At 41.1% G+C, this 25,015-nt stretch overlaps 1 protein-coding gene across 3 annotated transcripts in view; it reads right to left on the bottom strand.

The window, feature by feature from the left end:
• Positions 1–12,665, bottom strand: part of sh3rf1 (SH3 domain containing ring finger 1) — a 74,836-nt gene extending 62,171 nt beyond the window's left edge. For all 3 annotated transcript variants that reach the window (XM_024421827.1, XM_024421828.1, XM_024421830.1), the window contains exons 1-2: positions 12,372–12,665; positions 10,787–11,295 (exon numbers count right to left, since the gene is read on the bottom strand). In XM_024421827.1, the coding sequence (XP_024277595.1) occupies positions 10,787–11,161 (375 nt within the window). In that variant the 5' untranslated portion in view covers positions 11,162–11,295; positions 12,372–12,665. The remainder of the gene's footprint in view (positions 1–10,786; positions 11,296–12,371) is intronic.
• Positions 12,666–25,015: the final 12,350 nt, after the last annotated feature.

The following is a 25,015-nucleotide window of genomic DNA, read 5'->3' as shown; positions in this document are numbered from 1 at the left end:
AAGGAAGTCCACACAACATTTTTATTACTGAAGTGCCATGGACTATTGCTCTACATCCCCACACATCTAGCGATTAGCTGCACGAGAATCAAAGGAATGTTAAAGGGGATGTAGAAAGTTTAATAGAAAGACTAAGTTAGAAAAATAATAGCTTATAATCATTAGTAAACACTCCCGCTATCAGGTAAAGTTTATCTACATGAAAATAAAATTAATAAAAATAAATTCTAAAATAAATGTAGGCCTATTTCAACAGTTGACATTTATCTTATTTTCATCCAGTCTTCATCCAACTGTTAGTTACACGGCTATTCAAATAATGTCGCATCCCTAGTCAGGAGGGGGGTTGAGGTTGGCAAAAGCTGAGTTTAGGCCACCCAGAGTCTAGTCTTATACAGAATCAACATTCACACCACACCTTCACAGACAACAGAACACACACAATGAATTGTGACAGATTAAAGTCTATAAATTCCACAAGGTTGTTGTTATGCAAATAAATATAAGTTTCACGCCTTACATTACATTCGATTATACCATGGCAGTGTTGAAAACTCGATTCTGATTGGCTAGAAGGACATGCTAGAGAGTGCATTATTCTCCTGTAATGAGCGGTTCAATTCATGGCTATGAATTTCATTCTTACATGTTCTATGTTTGAGCTCCTTTTGAAAGCAAAAGTAGAATTGAAATCATTGGAATTGTTGAATTCGATTTTCATAATAGCAAGCTACTGTATGAGGACTGATGGTTTGGTTAGCTAAGCTAGCAAGTCTGTTTGGTTACCAAGGCAACTACAGTAGCTTTCTAGTCAACTTGATAGCTACTTCAGTGGATGAACACATTTCTATCAGCAAATATAGCCTTGGTATAAGGTATAATTAACTCAGGGCTCTATGCATTCTCTGGAAAATAGTGCAACCCCATGGAAGGTAAGTGCCACACCGCTAACGACGTGGAACACACCTACCAAGTCATGCATTATTTTCCATAGAACGCAAAGCCCCTCGTTGATTATCCCTTACATACCTGATGAAAGTAAAGATGGCTGTCTCGCCCCCTCATGAATATGAGAGTCAGTCTGTCAGGACAGGAGGCAGAAGGTGCAGGTGACTCTGCCCTGAGGGCAACAGCTGCTAAGGCGCCTGCCTGGTTGCCTGTGTCTGCCTGGTTGCCTACCTCTCTGCCTGATTAATTCCGGATGATTCCCTTCTGCTGGATGCCTTTGATTCCTGCCTTCCTGATTCCTTTCTGCCTGCCGGGCTTATCGACACACTGCTAAAGCCTTAATGTACAGCCACCTCATATCAGAGCAAAACCCAAAGTTCAAACAGCTTGTAAAGTTCACAACAAAGACGCAGAACACACACACAGGAACAACACAAAAGCAGTGTGGACGAGACCAGACAGGCCCAGTGTTTAGAAGGAATACAGAAACCTGCGACTCCCTGTGGCATTCCATACACACACACACACACCCACCCTCAGATGTCTGAACACACACAGCTTTTCAGGTCTGTCTGAACACACACAGCTTCTAAGGTTTGTCTGGGGAGGCAGATAAAAAGATCAGACACACATTAACACCAACAAACCGTTCTGTCTGCGGAGATAGACTAATGGAGAAAAAACAGATTTAATTCACCTTACGTGTCTGAGGTGAAAACATTCTCAAAATCCCTAACCAACACACCCTCCTCACCAAGGGACCGATACTGCCTTATAAAGGAGGTAGTAACCATAGCTACACCTTAATCTTATGATTAAGTCTTTTGATCCGCTCCCCTGGAATTATGTCAACCCCAGAGCGGGACATAGTCATTCCCATAGCATAACCAGCATGGGCAACACGTACACCCACACATCATGCCGTGACAACGAGCATACACACACACAGCACTCACAGTCCAGCCAAAGTCTAGGCTAAGTGTTTGCTCGTGCCAGAATGTGAGCAGTGCTGTCTCACTAGACTGGTATTGATTGGCCAATCTCATTAACCTTTTCAGGCTACAGCCAGAAGGAAAGGGAGATAGGCACAGGCTCCAGCTAGATGAGACCGAGAGATCAGATGGAGAGGGAGAAGCAGAGAGGAATAAAGGGAGAGGCAGAAGAAGCCACTTAGCAGAAAGGATGGGCCCCTTAGAAACATGAAAGAAGAGATGGTGAGGGTTTCACAAAGACAGACATTAGGTGGATGATAGACTTAGCTCCCAGCTCCCTCTGGACTTCCATGGGAAACTCACAGGAGAGAAGAGAGTCGGGATAGGGTAAGGCAATGTGTGAAAGAACGAGAAGGGGGTAAATCCATTTCAATTAAATCACTTTTTGACAGTATCCCTTTTGATTTGAACGAAACCTTCAATACATACTTGCCCATGGAAGGTGGTCAGAAAATTAATTTTTGGACCTGAATGCCAAAACATTCAGGAGATAGAGCTGCTCAAAGTTGACCCATTTTGCATATCATACCATGAGACAACCACCATCATCACTGTAAAAAACAAACTTTTGAGTTTGATATCATTTAAAAGCTAGATTTTTTTATTTAAAAACTTTGCCATTTTTAAATCTAACATCAATGATCTAAAAATGTGTAAAGTCCTTTTTTCATATTCACATATGATTGAGAGGGGTTTGGTTAAATGCAGAAGACACATTTCTGTTGAATGCATTCAGTTGTGCAACTGATTAGGTTTCCCCATTCCCTGGTGTAGTTTAGGCTTGACAGTATAATTTAAAACTGATATTCCCATTCAAGTCAACATTTTCTGATGTGTGGACCTCCAACCATCTTTACGGTACTTTTTGAAAGTTGATGTTTCTATTTTATTCCCATTTTACTACATTTATCAGCCAAAACATGCTCGAGTACAGGGTGGGTTGCATGATGTCTCTCAAACGATGGTGGGCACAATAAAAACACTTCAGATTATGTCAAATAGGGTCTAAGCTACCAGTCAAAGTTTTAGAACACCTACTCATTCAAGGGTTTTTCTTTATTTTGACTATTTTCTACATTGTAGAATAATAGTTTAGACATCAAAACTATGAAATAACACATATCGAATCATGTAGTAAACAAAAGTGTTAAACAAATCTAAATATATTTAATTTGCGATTCTTCAAATAGCCACCCTTTGCCTTGACAGCTCTGCACACTCTTGGCATTCTCTCAACCAGCTTCATGAGGTAGTCACCTGGAATGCATTTCAATTAACAGCCTTGTTAAGTGAATTTGTGGAATTTCTTTCCTTCTTTTCTCCTCCTCAGTCATAGTTCCTAATATTTGCATATTATTAGTAGTATTGGATAGAAAACACTGAAGTTTCTAAAACTGTTTGACTTATGTCTGAGTATAACAGAACTCATATAGCAAGCAAAAACCTGAGAAATTCAATTTCCTGTTGTTTTTCTTTATCTGGAGGTGGCAGATTTTCAACCAAGGTCTCATTGAAATTACAGCGAGATATGGATGAGTTTTCACTTCCTACGCCTTCCACTAGATGTCAGCAGTCAATAGAACTTTGTCTGATGACTAATGTGAAGGGGGGTCGATTGACACAGGAAACAGTCACCACAGCCATGAGTGGACCATGCTTTCACCAGGTGCGTTCACAGGGGAAGGACTTGCGTTCCACCGCTCATCTGAAGTAATTCTAATTCTCCGGTTGGAACGTTATTCAAGATATATGTAAACAACATTCTAAAGATTGATTCAGTACATCGTTTGACATGTTTCTACTGACTGTTACGGAACTTTTGGACATTGTCACGTTATAGTGGACGGGCTTTGTGACTTTGGAATTGTTTACCAAACGCACTAACCAAAGTAGCTAATTGGACATAAATAACAGACATTTTTGAACAAATCAAGCATTTATTGTGGACCTGGGATTTCTAGGACTGCATTCTGATGAAGTTCAAAGGTAAGGAAACATTTATCATATATTTTCTGGTTTCTGCTGACTCCAACATGGAGGCTAATTTGGCTACTGTTCTGAGCGCAGTCTCAGATTATTGCATGGGTTGCTTTTTCCGTAAATTTATTTTTTTGAAATCTGACACAGCGGTTGCATCATTAAGGAGAGGTATATATATAATTCCATGTGTATAACTTGTATTATCATCTACATTTATGATGGGTATTTCTGTTGAAATTATGTGGCTATGCAAAATCACTTGATGTTTTTGGAACTAGTGAATCTAACACGCCAATGTAAACTGATTTAAAAAAAATATAAATATGAACTTTATCAAACAAAACATGCATGTATTGTATAACATGAAGTCCTATGAGTGTCATCTGATGAAGATAATTCAAGGTTAGTGATTCATTTTATCTTTATTTATGCTTTTTGTGAATGCTATATTTTGCTGAAAAATGGCTGTGCTTATTGTGGTTTGGTGGAAACCTAAAATAATTGTTTGTAGTGCTTTCGCTGAAAAGCCTATTTGAAATCGGACACTTTAGTGGGATTAACAACGAGAATAGCTTTAAAATGATATAAGACACATGTATGTTTTAGGAATTGTAATTATGAGATTTCTGTGGTTTAAATTTGGCACCCTCTATTTTCACTGGTAGTTGTCATATCGATCCCCATATCGGGATTGCAGCCATAACAAGTTAACTGACTTGCCTAGTTAAATAAAAGGTATAAAAAAAATATGAGGCAAAATCGGCACCCTGTAATACAGATTTCCGATTGTTATGAAAACTCGAAATCGGCCCTAATTAAATCGGCCATTCGGATTAATCAGCCGACCTCTACTAGTGACACTGATTTATTTAGAATTCAAGGCAGTTAACTTGCATGGCTACCACAGCATTCTGCAGCGATACGCCATGCCATCTGGTTTGAGCTTAGTGGGACTATAATTTGTTTTTCAACAGGACAATAACCCAAAACACACCGCCAGGCTGTGTAAGAACCAAATTGAGATGGTTTGGGATGAGTCAGACCGCAGAGTAAAGGAAAACAATCAAACAAGTGCACAGCATGTGGGAACTCCTTCAAGACTGTTGGAAAAGCATTCCAGGTGAAGCTGGTTGAGAGAATGCCAAGTGTGTGCAAAGCTGTCATCAAGGCAAAGGGTGGCTATTTGAAGAATCTCAAATACAAAAATATATTTAGATTTGTTTAATACTTTTTTGGTTACTACATGATTTCATATGTGCTATTTCATAGTGTCTTCATATGTGCTAATGTCTTCACTATTATTCTACAACGTAGAAAATAGTACAAATAAAGAAAAACCTTGAATGTGAAGATATTCTAAAACTTAACTGGTAATGTAAATGAACATTAAAAAAAATCTGAATGTACATATTTTTTATTTTTTCGATAAAATAGCATTAATTTACTATTTAATATAAAAAAAAAAATTCCAGAAATGATTAAATAGCTTGAGAACCCTTTTTGTAAGCTTTTAAATGATATCAACCTCAAATGTTTATCTATTCTTATGGTATGGTGGTGAATGAAAAAATGGGTCAATTCTGAGCACCTTTATCTCTAGACTGTTTTGGCACTTCTACAATAGGCAAAATGTATAGAAGGTTACATTCAAATCAAAAGCGGTGCCGTCAAAAAAGTTAATTTAACGGATTTACCCATAGGAGAAGAGAGAAAGAAAGGTATAGGGCCGGTTCAATCGTTCCCAGTGGAGAGCAGTAAGTATGCATTTGCCAGTGTGTGGGCAGCGTGAGGGTGTAATGAGGGTGTTCCATCACACATGCAGAGGTCAGCCAGACAGCCAGCAGGAAACGCCGCCAACAACGTCGTCATCAAAGAGGGCCAACAGCGCGACTCATCGGCCTCAGACGCAGGGAGGAGCACTGGAATTTAATGAGACACTTTTACACCAGGACATACCCGTAAACAACATTCCTCCTTTCTATAAAAATGTTTAAAAACCTCCAAAGACTGGAGGAAGAAAACAAGTACAAAACAAAGACGGGAAAAAACTACTTTACACAGAAATGCTAAGCTATTTCTAACAGGGAACAGGAAATTGGACTTGGAGCTGCATCCAATAGGCAGCAGCTAAATTAATGAGTTTTCCTTTTGCTCCCTGTTAGTTTTGAAGTCATTTCACGGAGATATGCGGATCAGAAATAGAGAAAAGACAATAAATAGACAGAGGGGGAGTTGTACTAAGGCCTCATTACTACAGAGGAAACAACGGCCTTCTCCCCCCCCGAGCTTCAGTTAAAAAGGATACTGCTGCAGCTCTCCACTCAACACACACCACAGGAGATCCAGCTCACGACCTCACGCAGCCCTTCCCCGGTGTCGTTAAACAACATTTGCCATTGAGCAGGTTGTCAAATAACCTCCTCTACAGATGTACGTGCTAGGTTTCACACAAGGCTAATGTCCCATCAAAAGTATACCTGTGACAATGACACCAGCTGTAGAACAATTCCAGAGCTATTATTGAGAGAGCCATGTTCCAATTGCACTTATTGTTTCTACTAGTCTGTTGTCAGTTTGAAGAAACCTGGTCAATCGTCCACACATACAGCAATCTATTGCTGACAAAATGACTAATCATCACATAGCCTCAGCTATTCAGTTTTAAAACTAGCCTAACCTTTATTTTGAATCATTTCTAAGACTAAAATATAAATGAAAGCCATCCAGGGGAACCACTCTCTCTCCCCATCGTGTGCTTTCTCTGTGTTAATGAGCATGTTCTTTTCATCCGACCCTGCTGGTTGCGACCCCACACCGCCACGACCTCTGAACCCTGACCCACACTTAATGGATTTTGCCCACATCACACGATAAAGACTTATATTTCATATAAACTTATGGGAAGATGGAAAACTACAGTTGTTCTAGAATGAATCAACATAAAACCAGGAGGACAAAATATCCCAGTAATCTGAGAGACAGAGCTAACCTCCAGTCATACAGCTTTTCACTGAGGCTACCTACCCTGCTCCTTTATTCCACCTCATCAAAGACACGCTAGGGCCACGGTGTCACACAACTGTGACTTCTGTTACACTGTGACAAGGCAGGGCCAGAGGAGGGAGGGACCCTTTTCCATAGCATTCTTTCCTAAACCTCTGTCTGCCATTAGCAGCATCCCTACCCCCCAAACACACAACTCTCCCCGAAACGCTCCTGATGCCTGTGTCAGTCAGATCAGAGGAAAGCAGAAACAAAACCCTGTTGTGCATCTGTCTGCCAGGCTCCACCCCCCATCCATCCATTCTTCGGTCCAGATAAGAATTGGAGGGAGAGACAGGGTTGGACAGGAGAACCAATCTGAATTGGCCAGTTCAAAGACTGAGGGACACATAACAACAACAGAAGGCGAGACTGAGGACAATAGGAGAGATTGAGCGAGGGAGTTTGTGTGGTGTGGTAGATGACTGAGTCCAATAGGAAGAGAGCCAAGCAGGGCCAGCGAGGCGAAGGGTCCCCAAGGTCCAGCACTCTTGGACGCACTGTGTGGGCAGGCAGGGAGGGATCAGACCGGGCTAGTACCCAGCCAGCCAACGCTTTGATCTTGGCCTTTCATGTTGTGACATATTCCACCTGCATTACCCTCCCATTCATCTCTCTCTCTCTCTCTCTCTCTCTGTATGGTAAGATGTCCTGGGAGGGACTGCAGAAGACTTCAAGGACACAACATGCTATTGCAGGGATATGCTGGGAAAGCTGAATGTGCTTTGAAGACATTTGGCGTACACTCACAAAAGCAGTGGTTTTGAATGTCATCCAGCGTGTATTGGTGTGGTGTGTGTGCGCTCTAGGCAGGGGCTTAAGGCGTCCGCATGCTTCCAAGACTAAACCATTGAGAAGAGTTTGTGCATATACTATGACAACATTGTGACATTTTGATAGTTTTGGACTTCGTGAGGGTTTTTGGGGATGTTGAGGCACACCAAAACATGTCTTGAGGCAAGCCAAAGTCGGTAGGTGAAGTCTACCCTCCTTCCTTGGTGATTGGTCAACAGCAGGGATTCTTTTGTCACGTCTTTGTTGTCACTCAACGAGAGACTACTCGTTTTCATGCACATTTTCATATTGAGGAATACTACACCAAACATGTTAGGTAGATGTAAAATTCCACGACCTAAGATCTCTGCTAAAACGTCTAAATTATTGACAGATTCAAACTATTTTGAGGATGTGTATACACTGGCCACGGCATCTCAAAATGGACAAAGTACTATTGCCGCTTATTTCTCAGAAGGTATTTTATGCAAGCACGCTCATTCGGTTCACCTAGACGATTTTGGATAGCTGCCAGCTGAACTGAAGCATGCTGACGCCTTTAGGCTAATAGCTCAGGGCATTGAGAGTTTCATCTCCTTACTAAGGGGATCATATAACAGAATGAGAATAAAAAACCTCAAAAGGACCAAATAATGGAGCAGTAACAAGTGTGACCAGCTCTTATCTCCAACAAACAGGCTTTTCTGAATAGAAGGAAATTCCAACGCACCTAAACCCCTTTGAAATGAGCAGACTTCTGATGTACTGCTACAGTAAGAGGTTCAACCAGCATTAGGGAGTTTCTCCAACAGAAAACGTGATCTCTGTACCTGCATAGTTAAAACGGATACAGTAACACAGTATTCCACTGACTCTACATACAACCTGGACATCCTTCCATCTATCCAGCTCCTTCCTTGAAGTTCTTGAATGAGGGACAATACACCAAACAACTTGTTGTCAAGACCTAAATACTGAATGAAGCCAGGCCATATCACACCTAAACATTACTGCATGTAACGGACAATCTAATCTTATGTTATATCACTGGTAGGCTATTTCATAAGAGAGAATGCCATGCAAGTAAGCATTGTACTTAACATTTTCCTAGATTATTCAAATTAAAAAGAACGCTTGTATTTGTTTGCGGGTGAGAACGAGCAGACGACATGCTATTGAGAGAGCAAAAATCTAAACAAGCACTGCCTTGAGCAGCAGGTAGCCTAGCAGTTTGGTCAGTAACCGAAGGGTCGCTGGTACAAATCCCCAAACAGATTAGGTGACAAATCTGACGATGTGTCCTTGAGCAAGGTACTTAACCATAATTGCACCTCAAGTATCAAAGTTAGGACCGAGAGACTGAAAAACAGCTTCTATCAAGGCCATCCAACTGCTAAACAGCCATCACTAGCACATTAGGGGCAGCTGCCTATAGACATAGATTAGGAATCACTGGCCACTTTTAGAAATGGATCCCTAGCCACTTTAATAATGTTCCGTATCTAGCATTACTCATCTCATATGTATTAACTGTACTCCACACTATTCTACGGTATCTTAGTCACTTTCAAAATTGTGGTTACATATTGCATCACCCATTTCATATGTATATACTGTATTTTATACTACACCACTGACCGTTAAACAGCCATCTTCAGAACATCAGAGGCTGCTGCCTACAGACATAGATTAGAAATCACTGGCCACATTAAGAAAATGAAACACTAGCCACTTTAATAATGTCTTTGTATCTTGAATGCCTCATCCCATGTGTAAACTGTACTCTATAATCTTACCAGTCACTAATTGTTTGTAAATATTGAATCACCCATCTCATATGAATATACTGTGCTCTATACTATGCCACTATCTTAGTCCAATGCTGCTCTGACATATGTATATATATTCTTAATCCATTTCTTACTTAGATGCATGTGTTTTTTGGGGGTATATGTTGTGAAACTTAGATATTACTGCACTGTCGGAGGCAGAAGCACAATCATTTTGCTTAACATCTGCTAAACATGTGTATGTGACCTATAAAATTTGATTTGAAGAATATCTGGATAAGAATGTCTGCTAAATGACTAAAATGTAAGAATATCATGGACTGTTGCATATGATCTCAAATATCCACCTTACACCTCAACCAGTCTTATCCCTGTGGCTCCTAGTGATGAGGGAGGGAGAAAGTTCTGCTGTCTATTGTTAGGGTAGACGGTTTGCCACAGCTGCACAAATTGGCCTTCAGAGCAGCAACCTCTGGCTCTGCATCATCACTGATGACTGTCTCTCTGTGCTGCACAGTAACTGTCAGTCCTAACAAACACCTACAGCCTTCACCTTCAATCCAAAACGATCACTACAACAGGTACCTGGCACAACAACGTTCCATTCTATTTCATGGGTCAACATCAGTTCAAAAATCTCTTAATATTAACCTCATGACACTATTGTACTCAGAGGCAAGGAGGATGCAATCATTTGTTGGCTCAACTGTCATCTGCTCAGTAGTCCCGGTTGTATTCAGCACTGGGCTGTTAGTGATCCTACAGCTGGCTAGCTGACTATGATAATAGCTAATGTGGGTTAGATTAGAGCCAGTAACACAACATGCTGCTACACTGAACAACAATTAAACCCAACATGTAAAGTGTTGGTCCCATGTTTCATGAGCTGAAATAAATGATCGCAGTGGCGGTGGGGTTATGGTTTTGGGCAGGCATAAGCTACAGTCTGCCGCCATCACCTCATGTTTCATGATGATCATTTTTAAGGTATCTGTCTGTAACCAACAGATGCATATTTGTATTCCCAGTCATGTGAAATCCATAGATTGAGGGCTAATGAATTTGATTGACTGGTTTCCTTATATGAACTAACTCAGTAAAATATTTGAAAGTGTAGCATGTTGCATTTATATTTTCGTTCAGTATATTTAACCCCTGCAGATTTGCTTTGTTTTGTTTCCAAACTGGCTCGAACCATGGGAAACCACATACTTGCTCATTCATCCATATTTATCGACCCCCTGAAAGAGGACTACTTACCCTCACTGGGGTGGTCTTAGCCTGGGCTCTCTGGGGCTGTGCTCCTGGAAGTCCTGGGTCTCTGGGCCCGTTGCCTTGCACCCTGACGCCGGCTGTGCCATTGGCGCAGACTCCAGCTACGGGTCCCACCCGGCGGGGCCTCTGTTTGATGCCGTCCAGCAGCCGCACCAGGAGGATGTTACTGGGCAGCTCGTCCACAGCACACTCCACCAGCGTGCGACACTCTGGGCAGCGCAGCTCTCCCCGGGAGCCCAGAATGCTCTGGAGGCAGCGCCTGCAGAAGGTATGCTGGCAAGGGAGGACCTTGGCTGTGGCATCCAGCCGCTCCAAACACACTGGGCACTCCAGCAAGTCCAACAGCACCGACTCGTCCATTCTTTGTCTCCACCTCTGAGATTTGCTTCTACTTCAGTGGGAAGAGCATGTTGGTGGGGGTTGTGTATAGGAAACCGTGTCCGTGCTATCACGTCACTCCCATGCCGCAGCTATGGCCATAGCGCCTGCATCAGCTGTAATATGGGGGTAAATTAGTTTGTTGTCATCCACATATAAAAATATGAATTGGCAATAGTTTGAGTCCTGCATATAAAACAAGGTATTGCGCTATTTACTGCTAGTATAAAATGTGGAATGTAACAAAGTTCAAGACCCTTACATTCCAAAGTTCTCTGTCATCCTGCCAGTCACACCCAAAGGTAAAAAGGATCATAACATGCAAGGCTGCACGTCTTATTCTACAATATTACCGATATGCTCTCTCATTGTCCCATTTATACCTGTCAATCGTAACTGATCAAATCGTTTTGCAACTAGAGCATTTGCCATTTGTTGACTGCAGACGCAAAATAATCCCAAATTAATATTTCATATATTCAATTCCCTACGGACTCAAATCACAAGTGTAGCCTATTATTAGATTAAAGAGCATTATAGAAACCCTGGCGAGAGATGTTGACACATTCAAGCAGTGGGATTACATGCACTACAACCGCGTTAAACTCAAAACCGGTGTGTGCATTTTTCACTGTGTCCAGAACGAACGGAGAGGATCTCCGTGACAATTTCATAAGGGATCCTCATAATCCCTGACTGTAGTACATTAGTTATATTTCTTACAAATGGATCTTACTAGTATTGCGAAACAATACGACCACTTCGTAGAACGCAAGATTTGGGAGCAGAGCTCTGAAATAGGCTACATGCAGAATAGTAAATCATTCGCAAAAAAACAAAAACATTCTACAAATCTGAGAAACATCCCGTGGTTTTGCGTAACTTTGCTACAATGTCCAAGTATGAAAAACAATTAGACACATTACAGCCACAACTAATCTCGGTCATAAGAAAAAAGTTATGTCCTGCATGGTTATGTTGATAACCGAGATTAGCTTGTTGGCTAGCTAGCTAGCTTGTTGATGAACAGTGTGTCAAAAGTTCGCTGTGAGTAACGTTACTAGTTATTAGTGTGTAAACCAATGTAACTGACTCAACAATTAAAATGCCATTGAATGACCTCCCATTAGTTTGTGTATTATATGTTTGATGTTAGAAAACAATCGTCCTTGAAAACACAAATCTTAGCTACCTCAAAGACGGGCCTCCTCTTCCACCCCTCCGCTCCTTTCCGAACAATTTCTCTCTCCGACTTGGATAGCGAGCAAGCAAGGAATGAGCGACTTTAGAAAGAGCCTATTTGGCGGGTAATATAGTTTTCACAGTTTATTCTGCTTCACAGAGAAAATCATCTTTACACGCTATTGTATTCTGCACTTTCCGAAATAGCCCGAGAGAGCATGTAAACTGGCAAATTCACGGTTTGGGAAAGACCGACGGAGAACCGAACTCCAGCTGCCGTATCAGAACGCCATGATGAACTAGATTGATTCTATGGAACACGCCCAAGATACTTCAACGAGGCGGGAGGGCGTGATGATATGTGTCAACCATAGGTTGGTGTCAACTCAACAGTCAACGTGTAAACATTTCACGCACACTCAAAATATGTTTCACTTCTCCGTGAGTTAGTATTTTTACATTCATAAAATAATTTAACGAAATAAAAGCTGTTGATAATTCATCTTGATTACTGTCAAGTAGTAGGCTACTGTATTTGAAACCACTCGCCCAGGCATTCCCAAACTTTTTGAGTTCGAGGACGCCTTTTGTATTAGCAAATTCATCAGGGACCCCCTCAAAATCAGAACACAACTCCGACTTTAGTGTGCGATAAGAATAGCATACAAGGAGTTTACTATGACTTCTGCATTGGATGGCAGGGACTAACCAGGTATCTGGCCCTGGGAAAGAACATTTTAAAGGCCCCCTCTTCGCATTGGAGAGAAAATGTTGCCGTTTTAAGCTAATTCCTTGCAACTCTATACATTTTGCCATGGGGCAGAGATACATTTGTACCTTTTTAAAGCTTTATGCAACTCTACACATTTCCCATGGGGCAGATAGACAATTTTGACGTTTGAAAAGGAAAGGGCAAACCTAGTCAGTTGTACAACTGAATGCATTCAACTGAAATGTGTCTTCCGCATTTAACCCAACCCCTCTGAGCTTAAATTATGTTGAAAACAACATTTTAGGGAATACAAGGCCCTGTTATACATCTAAGGGTATATTGTAAATATAATATTAATATTACATTGTAATATTAATAGTACATTGTATTGTATTGCAACCTCCAATCCACAGACCCCTTTGCCAAATTTGTTTAATCTGTTGTTGCTATCAATATTTATATATTTAAAAAATGAAATGTAAAAAAATATATAAAACATTGAAATGTATAAAAATAATAACAGAAAAACAATTGAGATCTGGCTGCAGACCCCCTGCAGTACTTCTGCAGACACCAATTTTCGGAAAACCACTGCCCTAGCAAAACCCTTCCTTGTAATAATGTTAGGTTGTTATTAACGCCCGCAGCAATAATAAGCCATAGAAGCCTACGGTAGAAGAAACCTTACCATGGAAGATAATAATGTATTTTAGAAACTAAAAAATTACCAACATCTCACAAAAACAGTATATTTTTGCTTCGCTCTCAAAACATCCACTAAATCCACTGTATTTTGTTTTATGTCCCTTCAATACTTTTTTCCACATGACTGCTCAAAGGTTAGATTTGTGTCAGCTTGCAGAAAGTATGTGCACATAGTGCAAGTATGACGCAAGAATAATAACATGGCATTTTGGTTCTTTATCTTTATCTACCATCACTCACCCCCTTATCTTCCTCCATTCCATCACCACGACCCTGCCCTCCATTCCATCACCACGACCCTGCCCTCCATTCCATCACCATTACCCTGCCCTCCATTCCATCACCACGACCCTGCCCTCCATTCCATCACCACGACCCTGCCCTCCATTCCATCACCATTACCCTGCCCTCCATTCCTCACCATGACCCTGTCCTCCATTCCATCACCATGACCCTGTCCTCCATTCCATCACCATGACCCTGCCCTCCATTCCATCACCATGACCCTGTCCTCCATTCCATCACCATGACCCTGTCCTCCATTCCATCACCATGACCCTGTCCTCCATTCCATCACCACGACCCTGTCCTCCATTCCATCACCATGACCCTGCCCTCCATTCCAAGTTCAGCTAAATCAAATCAACCCCTAAGCTTAAAGCATCTGCTAATGGCATGTATTATAATTATCATTATTATTATTATTAGCCTGTAATAACTGCTTTTTCTGTTCTCCCTACTTCACTGTAATGTTTATATAAATGTCCCATGTGGAAATTATAAGGATGTGCAGCAGGCTGCCATAGAGAAGATTATGCTAAGCATTCTGAGCAACACAGACACTGGGATAGACCTTTTTCCCATCACTGACCCCACACCTCTTTCACTGAGAATCAGAGCAATACTTCATTTACACCTCTATTTGTCTGTAGTAAACAGCATCTCTCCATGTGTTTGTCTCCAGCAAACAGTGTGTTTGTGTGTGTGTGTGTGTGTGTGTGTGTGTGTGTGTGTGTGTGTGTGTGTGTGTGTGTGTGTGTGTGTGTGTGTGTGTGTGTGTGTGTGTGTGTGTGTGTGTGTGTGTGTGTGTGAGAGAGAGAGAGAGAGAGAGAGAGAGAAATAAAGAAAGAAAGAAAGAAAGAGATTGAACCCTTTCAGAGGGTGTTGCTCTTATTACTAGAATTTATCAGGGCTGGCCATTTCCCCCATTAGTCACATAACCTGAGCAGCATCAGCGAAAGGGAGAGAGGCAGAGGAAAACAATAAAAAGTGTGATTTATATTGATCTGACTTTGTTTGAGGACACTGCATACTGAGAGAGGGATGAGAGGGGGAAGACAGGGAGAAGGAAAGAGCAATAAAAGCAAAAGATTTATATGGAGTTGGCCCTCTTCTGTCACTAGTGATCACATAGGAGCTGGCAGGAGCTCTTAGGTCATATTTCATCACCGTGGAGACAGAGACAGTGCTCCACCCCCCGGGTGAGTGAAAGCCTAGGACTATAACCCCCGCCCTCCTTTCCTGCATAATCCCCCCTGTCCCGCCCTCCACTCATATTTTACCCTTCCAGTCCGTGTGATGTCTGACTGAGCCTCAGGTGTGTAATATTGGCAGCAGTAGAAAGCAGCATGAGTGATTCACAGACATTGAGAGGTAATGGTCACTCAGAATTACCCAATCTGAAGACAGAAAGAAACGAGTCCACAGCCATGTTATTGGTAATAAACAAGACTGATACACACACACACACACACACACACACACACACACACACACACACACACACACACACACACACACACACACACACACCCCCCCTCACCTCACACACACACTCTAATGTGCAAGGTCTTACACACACACGATGGAGGTGACAGCTGTGTTATTGCCTAGAAGCAGGAGAGAGGAAAGAGAAGGTGAGACAGGACAAGACATATGCTCCATTTTTCCCTAGAGGGAGAAAACCTGACAGCCATGACAGCCATGATAAAGCATTCAACAATCAGCCTCATGTACAGTAAACGGTAAACTAGTTCTGAAGACAAATATGGACACAAAAAATGTATATATAAAATGTATATCATATAGTGATTAAGGGATGTATTATTCATCATTAGTGGTGAAAAATAAAAACATTTCAAAGGATTGAGGCAGAGTAGCAATCACATTACACATTATGACATAAATAATCAACTTTTGCAAGAGAACTACACACAATATTTTTTTTAATGAATGAGTAGCTGAGTCATTAATTTGGGGAAATGTTCTTTGTCTGAGAAGAACATCTATCAAACTCTATCAATGCAATTGTACATTACACTAATACTGCCACCCAGCAAGACTGCTTGACAAGACTTTATAAAATAATTGCCACATAGGTCTGTATAGATTCATTGAAACTAGAGCAGGGGTTAATTCAAATGTAGCACATAAATTCATTGAACATCTGTTGGGTTTAACTCAAAATATCTAACAAAATATCCAACATGAATCTATTGAGAAAAGGCCACTTTTAAAGAGTTCTCCACGTGTATTCCCCTGATAAAACATTCTAACTTAATACTACATCCTGGGGCAAAAACTTTCAAATTAGATTTGGGACCAGAGCTGAATGTCAATGAATGTTGAATGTATGTGTGAACATGTACAGTGAGAAAGTATTTGCCCCCTATCTAATTTTCTCTACTTTTGCATATTTTTGATACTGAATCTTCAACCGAAACCTAATATTAGCTTTTATTTTATTTATTTCACCTTTATTTAACCAGGTAGGCAAGTTGAGAACAAGTTCTCATTTACAATTGCAACCTGGCCAAGATAAAGCAAAGCAGTTCGACTCATACAACGACACAGAGTTACACATGGAGTAAAACAAACATACAGTCAATAATACAGTAGAAACAAGTCTATATACGATGTGAGCAAATTAGGTGAGATAAGGGAGGTAAAGGCAAAAAAAAGGCCATGGTGGCAAAGTAAATACAATATAGCAAGTAAAACACTGGAATGGTAGATTTGCAGTGGAAGAATGTGCAAAGTAGAAATAAAAATAATGGGGTGCAAAGGAGCAAAATAAATAAATAAAATAAATACAGTAGGGAAAGAGGTAGTTGTTTGGGCTAAATTATAGGTGGGCTATGTACAGGTGCAGTAATCTGTGAGCTGCTCTGACAGCTGGTGCTTAAAGCTAGTGAGGGAGATAAGTGTTTCCGGTTTCAGAGATTTTTGTAGTTTGTTCCAGTCATTGGCAGCAGAGAACTGGAAGGAGAGGCGGCCAAAGAAAGAATTGGTTTTGGGGGTGACCAGAGAGATATACCTGCTGGAGCGGGTGCTACAGGTGGGTGATGCTATGGTGACCAGCGAGCTGAGATAAGGGGGGACTTTACCTAGCAGGGTCTTGTAGATAACATGGAGCCAGTGGGTTTGGCGACGAGTATGAAGCGAGGGCCAGCCAATGAGAGCGTACAGGTCGCAATGGTGGGTAGTATATGGGGCTTTGGTGACAAAACGGATGGCACTGTGATAGACTGCATCCAATTTGTTGAGTAGGGTATTGGAGGCTATTTTGTAAATGACATCGCCGAAGTCGAGGATCGGTAGGATGGTCAGTTTTATGAGGGTATGTTTGGCAGCATGAGTGAAGGATGCTTTGTTTTACGAAATAGGAAGCCAATTCTAGATTTAACTTTGGATTGGAGATGTTTGATGTGGGTCTGAAAGGAGAGTTTACAGTCTAACCAGACACCTAGGTATTTGTAGTTGTCCACATATTCTAAATCAGAGCCGTCCAGAGTAGTGATGTTGGACAGGCAGGCAGGTGCAGACAGCGATCGGTTGAAGAGCATGCATTTAGTTTTACTTGTATTTAAGAGCAATTGGAGGCCACGGAAGGAGAGTTGTATGGCATTGAATCTTGCCTGGAGGGTTGTTAACACAGTGTCCAAAGAAGGGCCAGAAGTATACAGAATGGTGTTGTCTGCGTAGAGGTGGATCGGAGACTCAACAGCAGCAAGAGCGACATCATTGATGTATACAGAGAAGAGAGTCGGTCCAAGAATTGAATTGAACCCTGTGGCACCCCCATAAAGACTGCCAGAGGTCCGGACAGCAGACCCTCCGATTTGACACACTGAACTCTATCAGAGAAGTAGTTGGTGAACCAGGCGAGGCAATCATTTCAGAAACCAAGGCTGTCGAGTCTGCCGATGAGGATGTGGTGATTGACAGAGTCGAAAGCCTTGGCCAGATCAATGAATACGGCTGCACAGTAATGTTTCTTATCGATGGCGGTTAAGATATCATTTAGGACCTTGAGTGTGGCTGAGGTGCACCCATGACCAGCTCTGAAACCAGATTGCATAGCAGAGAAGGTATGGTGAGATTCGAAATGGTCGGAAATCTGTTTGTTGACTTGGCTTTCGAAGACCTTAGAAAGGCAGGGTAGGATAGATATAGGTCTGTAGCAGTTTGGGTCAAGAGTGTTCCCCCCTTTGAAGAGGGGGATGACCGCAGCTGCTTTCCAATCTTTGGGAATCTCAGACGACACAAATAGAGGTTGAACAGGCTAGTAATAGGGGTGGCAACAATTTCGGCAGATAATTTTAGAAAGAAAGGGTCCAGATTGTCTAGCCCGGCTGATTTGTAGGGGTCCAGATTTTGCAGCTCTTTCAGAACATCAGTTGACTGGATTTGGGAGAAGGAGAAATGGGGAAGGCTTGGGCGAGTTGCTGTGGGGGGTGCAGTGCTGTTGACCGGGGTAGCGGTAGCGAGGTGGAAAGCATGGCCAGCCGTAGAAAAATGCTTATTGAAATTCTCAATTATAGTGGATTTATCAGTGGTGACAGTGTTTCCTATCTTCAGTGCAGTGGACAGCTGGGAGGAGGTGTTCTTATTCTCCATGGACCTTACAGTGTCCCAGAACTTTTTTGAGTTAGTGTTGCAGGAAGCAAATTTCTGCTTGAAAAAGCTAGCCTTGGCTTTTCTAACTGCCTGTGTATAATGGTTTCTAGCTTCCCTGAAAAGATGCATATCACGGGGGCTGTTCGATGCTAATGCAGAACGCCATAGGATGTTTTTGTGTTGGTTAAGGGCAGTCAGGTCTGGGGAGAACCAAGGGCTATATCTGTTCCTGGTTCTACATTTCTTGAATGGGGCATGCTTATTTAAGATGGTTAGGAAGGCATTTAAAAAAAATAACCAGGCATCCTCTACTGACGTGATGAGATCAATATTCTTCCATGATACCCCAGCCAGGTCGATTAGAAAGGCCTGCTCGCTGAAGTTAAAGGGATAAGGGAACCTGAGTGAACAAATAACACAACATTTACCTACTTATTTAATTGTTTTCATAAACTAAGTTATGCAACACCCAATGCCCTGTGTGAAAAAGTAATTGCACCCTTACACTCAATAACTGGTTGTGCCACCTTTAGCTGCAATGACTCCAACCAAACACTTCCTGTAGTTGTTGATCAGTCTCTCACGTCGCTGTGGAGGAATTTTGTCTCAATCCTCCATGCAAAACTGCTTTAATTCAGTGACATTTGTGGGTTTTCAAGCACGAACTGCTTGTTTCAAGTCCTGCCACGACATCTCAATTGAGATTAGGTCTGGACATTGACTAAAACATTCCAAAACATCAAATTTGTTGCTTTTTAGTCATTTTCATGTAGACTTGAATGTGTGTTTTGGAACATTGTCTTGCTGCATGACCCAGCTGCGCTTCAGCTTCAGCTCACAGACAGATGGCCTGACATTCTCCTGTAGAATTCTCTGATACAGAGCAGAATTCATGGTTACTTCTATTAAGGCAAGTCGTCCAGGTCCTGAGGCAGCAAAGCATCCCCAAACCATCACACTACCACCACCATACTTGACCGTTGGTATAAGGTTCTTACTGTGGAATGCAGAGTTTTGCTTTCGCCTGGCATAATGGGACACATGTCATGCAAAAAGTTATACTTTTGACTCATCTGTCCATAGAACATTCTTCCAAGAGTCTTGATGACCATCCAGGTACTTTTTGGCATGCTTGAGTCAACTTTGTGAAAGAGATGGGTCCCATTATGTCTGGCGAAAACCAAAAACTGCATTCCAGTGGGGGGAAATCAGAAAGGGGGCAAATACTTTTCAGAAGCTTTTCCTCTGAAAGCCAAGAAATTCAACCAAGAAATCAATTAACTTCACCCCAATGATACTGTTAATTATGGGATAGGAGAATATGGGACAGAAACCTACTAATGATATCCTTTTGATGTCTTTTTGCTCTCATAAATCTAAGAAATTATGGTTGTGGTAGTACCAACAAAATAACTGACCACTGCAATAGTGGAATTTGTAGACAGTAGAATTCCCTCTAATATGGAGATTGAGTTTGCTCTAATAGTAGAAATTGTAGTGTAGTTAATGGAGCTGTTGAGAGGATCGGGACAGGACTACAGTCCATGGTTATCATCAGGGCTTAAGAGCCCCTCTTTCATGACTCTGACTTCTGTAATTCTGTGAAATCAGACATTCAAAATTCACAGGTTTATTGCCATAAGAGCTGGGGGTAAAATTACAGCAGGTGTTGGCTGGAATTCAAGCAATACAAATTCTGCATTTGAAGGCTATATACGACAGACATGCACAGAATAGACATGAATTCAATTCTAGACAAAAAATGAACAAATTAATATTGCAGAATCCTAGACATAAACAAAACAGTCTGTAAGCTGAATATACATTTGTTTAGATAAAGAGATATCAAGGTGGGTGTGAATGTGGATGGAATTATTTTCAGAAAATCAGACACACACACTTATCAAATAGACACTGCAGAATGATAAGCGTTGATATTCTCATCATGTATGCACCACAATAAACCCTGAAATTACCTCCTTCAGCAATCCACCCTTCTGCAATTATCCAATAATTTGTTGGTATATTTGGCAAATGAACAGGCACAGACATTTATTTGCCACTTCAGCTTGTGGAATGTGATACACTTGGGAAGATACAACGACCACCTAATGCAATTCAGATAGCAGACTTGAAATGAAATTCGTAAATTAGAAATTGAATGACAAACAAATAAACATAACAGCATAAATATTGAATGTGCTGGTTGAAACACTAATCTATAGCAACTTCACACTACTGTGACTGGAATAAAGCTCTTTTAGAGGAGGAGTGGGGAGGGAGGACCATGCACATTCTAGCTCTGTGATACACAGATAACTCACATCATTATAGAGTGTAGAACATGAGCTAGGAACAGGGCTTTAAATCCACTGTATAGAATAGACAATGCATCCTCATTTTTAAAGTACCATGAAGGGGCTAGCATCTCAAAAGCACTTAGAAACATAAACTATGGGGAGTGACTGAGGAAGCATAATGTATATCGTCTCCTTCATGTCCATCATTTACTTCATGTCTTTCTGAGACACTAAACACATCCCACAGCCATCTAATTTAATTTCCCTGTGAAACAATACTGTCGCATATTGTTATTTCAAATCAAATGTTATTGGTCACATACGCTGAATACAACAAACTACCTAGTTAGCTAATAAAAGTTTAAAATAGTTTTCCTATTCATATCTGGATCCCAGGACGCAGTTAGCGTTAACGCTGGGACCGCTGATATATGTCCCGGGATCCTTGCTCAAACAAGGTGGTACTACATTGGCGAAGCAACTAGCCTAGCTGTTAGCTATCAAACTAGGCAACCAGGTCTACTATTGCCGGATACCAAGCACGCTAAGCGGTTAGCCCTTGTGGCTAGGGCCGCACTTCTATTTGTCTGGGTTTTAGGACTACTGATTTCAAGAGTTTTCTACTGCCGGCGTCTCTCATTTCACGGAGTGAATAGCGGGCTCGTCCTACTATTAGCACTATCATGCCTCTGCTGGGCAGGTACGTGAACCCTTGGAGGAGCAGAAAGTTTTCTACAAGGAAATGATACACCAGCAGGAAAATAACATTAAAAGCTTCATACAAATGATCATGGAGTCTACCAACAAACGTCTGGACGACCTGACTAAAGAAGTACAAGACATTAAAAAAAACCTTCAGTTCGCTATGAAGGATTTGATTTGATTTTTTATTTCACCTTTATTTAACCAGGTAGGCCAGTTGAGAACAAGTTCACATTTACAACTGCGACCTGGCCAAGAGTAAACACAGAGTAAACAAATGTACAGTCAATAACACAATAGAAAAAAAGTATATATATATACAGTGTGTGCAAATGGCGTGAGGAGGTAAGGCTATAAATAGGCCATAGTGGCAAAGTAATTACAATTACTGGATGTGGATGTATTGAAGACCACACAGGATACACTTCCCAGAAACTGTTCTTCTATGCAGAATGAAATCACCACAGGGAGGGAGGGCCTCCAGAACATGTCTGGGAAGGCTGATTACCTGGATGGACAATCGAGGAGAAATAATCTTGTAATAGATGGTATCCAGGAGAGCCAAAGTGAGACATGGGCTGACTCAGAGGACAAAGTTCAAAAGCTGTTTTCTGAGGAGCTACAATTGGATCAACAGGTTGAGCTGGAACGTGCTCTCCGGTCTGGGAAACCAGGGGTCACTAGTGGTGCCAATGGTGGTGCCAATGGAACCAGACCCAGGCCAATTGTAGTGAAATTTCTCAGGTCCAAGGATAACTTGCAGTCATTGAAAAAGCCAAACGTCTTAAAGGGTCCTTCATCTTCATCAATGAGGATTTCTGGTTAAATATAGGTGAAATAAAAAAATGAGGATTTCTCTAAGCAGTCTGTCAAATAAGAAAGGAACTAATACCAGCCATGAAGGCTGCAAGAGAACGAGGTGACATAGCATATCTAAGGTATGACAAACGTGATTTGTTCACCCTCCCTCCCAAGGAGTTAGAACATTGTTCTAAAGCTGTATCAGTGGCACTAGGTTGCAGTGATCATAACTTGGTTGCACTCACTAGGAAAACTAAAATACCAAAGGCTGGCCCTAAGGTAATCTACCCAAGGTCCTACAGAGGGTTCAATCAGGACTCATTTGTGGATGAGATTAAGAATGTGCAATGGTTAGAAGTGTGCAGTAAGGACTATCCTGAAATGGCACTAAGTTTCTTTATGAAATCATTTATGAGTATAGCTGATAAGCATACCCCTTTAAGGAAATGCACTGTGAGGTCAAACGGTGCCCCATGGATTGATGATAAGCTGAGAAATGTAATGATTCAACGTTATAATGCCTTAAAAGTAGCAGATAAATCTGACACTGTTTGATAAGCAACGTTTTTGTAAATTAAGAAATTTTTGTGACCAAGCTAAACAAAGGAAAGAAGAAGGGATTATATCAGCACAAAATTGATGAAGTAAAGGGTGATGGGAAAAAACTGGAAAACGTTGAACACTATTATGGGTAGGAATTCAAACGTCTGCCTCTTTTGCTGAATCAGAGGGTATATTTATTACAAAAACCACATGACATTGCAAACTAGTTGAATGAATATTTTCCAGTCAAAGTTGACAAATTGAGGAATGCTATGATTCCAACTGATGGCTCCATGTCAATCCCTGGTCCTATCACACTTAGAGTACTGTCCAGTTATATGGTCAATCCCTGGCCCGGGGCGGCAGGGTAGCCTAGTGGTTAGAGCATTGGACTAGTAACCGAAAGGTTTCATGTTCAAATCCCCAAGCTGACAAGGTACAAATCTGTCGTTCTGCCCCTGAACAGGCAGTTAACCCGCTGTTCCTAGGCCGTCATTGAAAATAAGAATTTGTTCTTAACTGACTTGCCTAGTTAAATAAAGGTACAAATAAAAAATAAATAAATATACCCTTATAAAAGATTGTATCATGAAGGAGAGGCAATGCAGGTTTGAATTTCATCAAGGAGAAAGGGAAGAGGTAGAAATGACGCTGTTGTCTCTTTCGGATGACAAGTCACATGGTACAGATAATCTTGATGCCAAATTGCTTAGAGTTATAGCTAACTAAATATCTACCCCAATCGCTCATATTTGTAATAAGTGCTTGATGTATGGGGTGTGCCCAGAAGTCTGGAAAGAGTCAAAGGTTATTCCACTACCCAAGGATAAAACATCTGTATTCACTGGTCCTAATAGTCTACTTGCTTGTGCTTGTGTTAAGTAAATTATTGGAAAAAATTGTATCTGTACAAATCAAGGATTATTTCTCATGTAATGGTCTGATAACGGATTTCCAGCACGCAAACAAAGGGCATTCTACGAGTACGGCCTTAGCACAAATGACAGATGATTGGTTAAAGAGTATGGATGACAGGAAGTTAGTTGGTGCAGTGTTGCTAGATTTCAGTGCTGCTTTTGATGTAATTGATCATGAACTGTTACTAGGTAAACTGAAATGTTATGGTTTTAAGTCTGCAGCTCTATCCTGGATGGAAAGCTATCTATCCAGGAGAAGGCAAAAATAGTTATTTAATGTTACATTTTCAAACAGTAAAGATATACACTGTGGTGTTCCTCAAGGAAGTTGCCTAGGCCCACTTCTCTACTCTAACTTTACTAATGATTTATCTTCAGTAATGAACAAAGCAAGAGTGGTCATGTATGCTGACGACTACAATGTATAGCACAGCATCAGAATGTAATGAGCTAACAGATGTACTAAGCAGTGAACTAAGAATGGTGTCTGAGTGGGTTGAAATGAACAAATTGGTGTTGAACATTTCTAAAACGAAATGTATTGTATTTGGTTCAAGATATATGCTTGCTGATGATCCCCAATTGAATTTGTTGATGAAGAGAACGCATGTAGAGGCAAGTGAAGAAAAAAAAAACTACTAGGCGTCATGTTGGACACAGCTTTATCATGGTCAGAATACATAGATAATATTGTTATTAAGATGCTGTTACAAGAAAATGTTGAGATTATGTAACATCAAGCACACTGAATCAGGTGATTCAATCCCTGGTCCTATCACACTTAGAGTACTGTCCAGTTATATGGTCATCTGCAGCAAAGAAAGATATGATAAAATAACATCTAATGCAATAGACCATATGACTGGACAGGAAATAGAAAGCATCAACTGAATGTTAAATGTGCTTCCTGTCAGGTATTTTAATTGTCTGTATTGTGTACTTGTTGAATGTTTGTCAAGTCTTGATTTGTGGTTGTTTGTAATATCTTGTTAATTGGTGTTGGTGTTTCATGCCCATGACTTTCTTGGTGTTTGGACCATGATAGTTTGCTGGTGATGTGGACACTTTAAACTCG

Source organism: Oncorhynchus tshawytscha, linkage group LG05 (genome assembly GCF_018296145.1).
Source record: "Oncorhynchus tshawytscha isolate Ot180627B linkage group LG05, Otsh_v2.0, whole genome shotgun sequence".
Classification (NCBI taxonomy): domain Eukaryota; kingdom Metazoa; phylum Chordata; class Actinopteri; order Salmoniformes; family Salmonidae; genus Oncorhynchus; species Oncorhynchus tshawytscha.
This window is presented reverse-complemented; position numbering and strand designations above follow the sequence as displayed.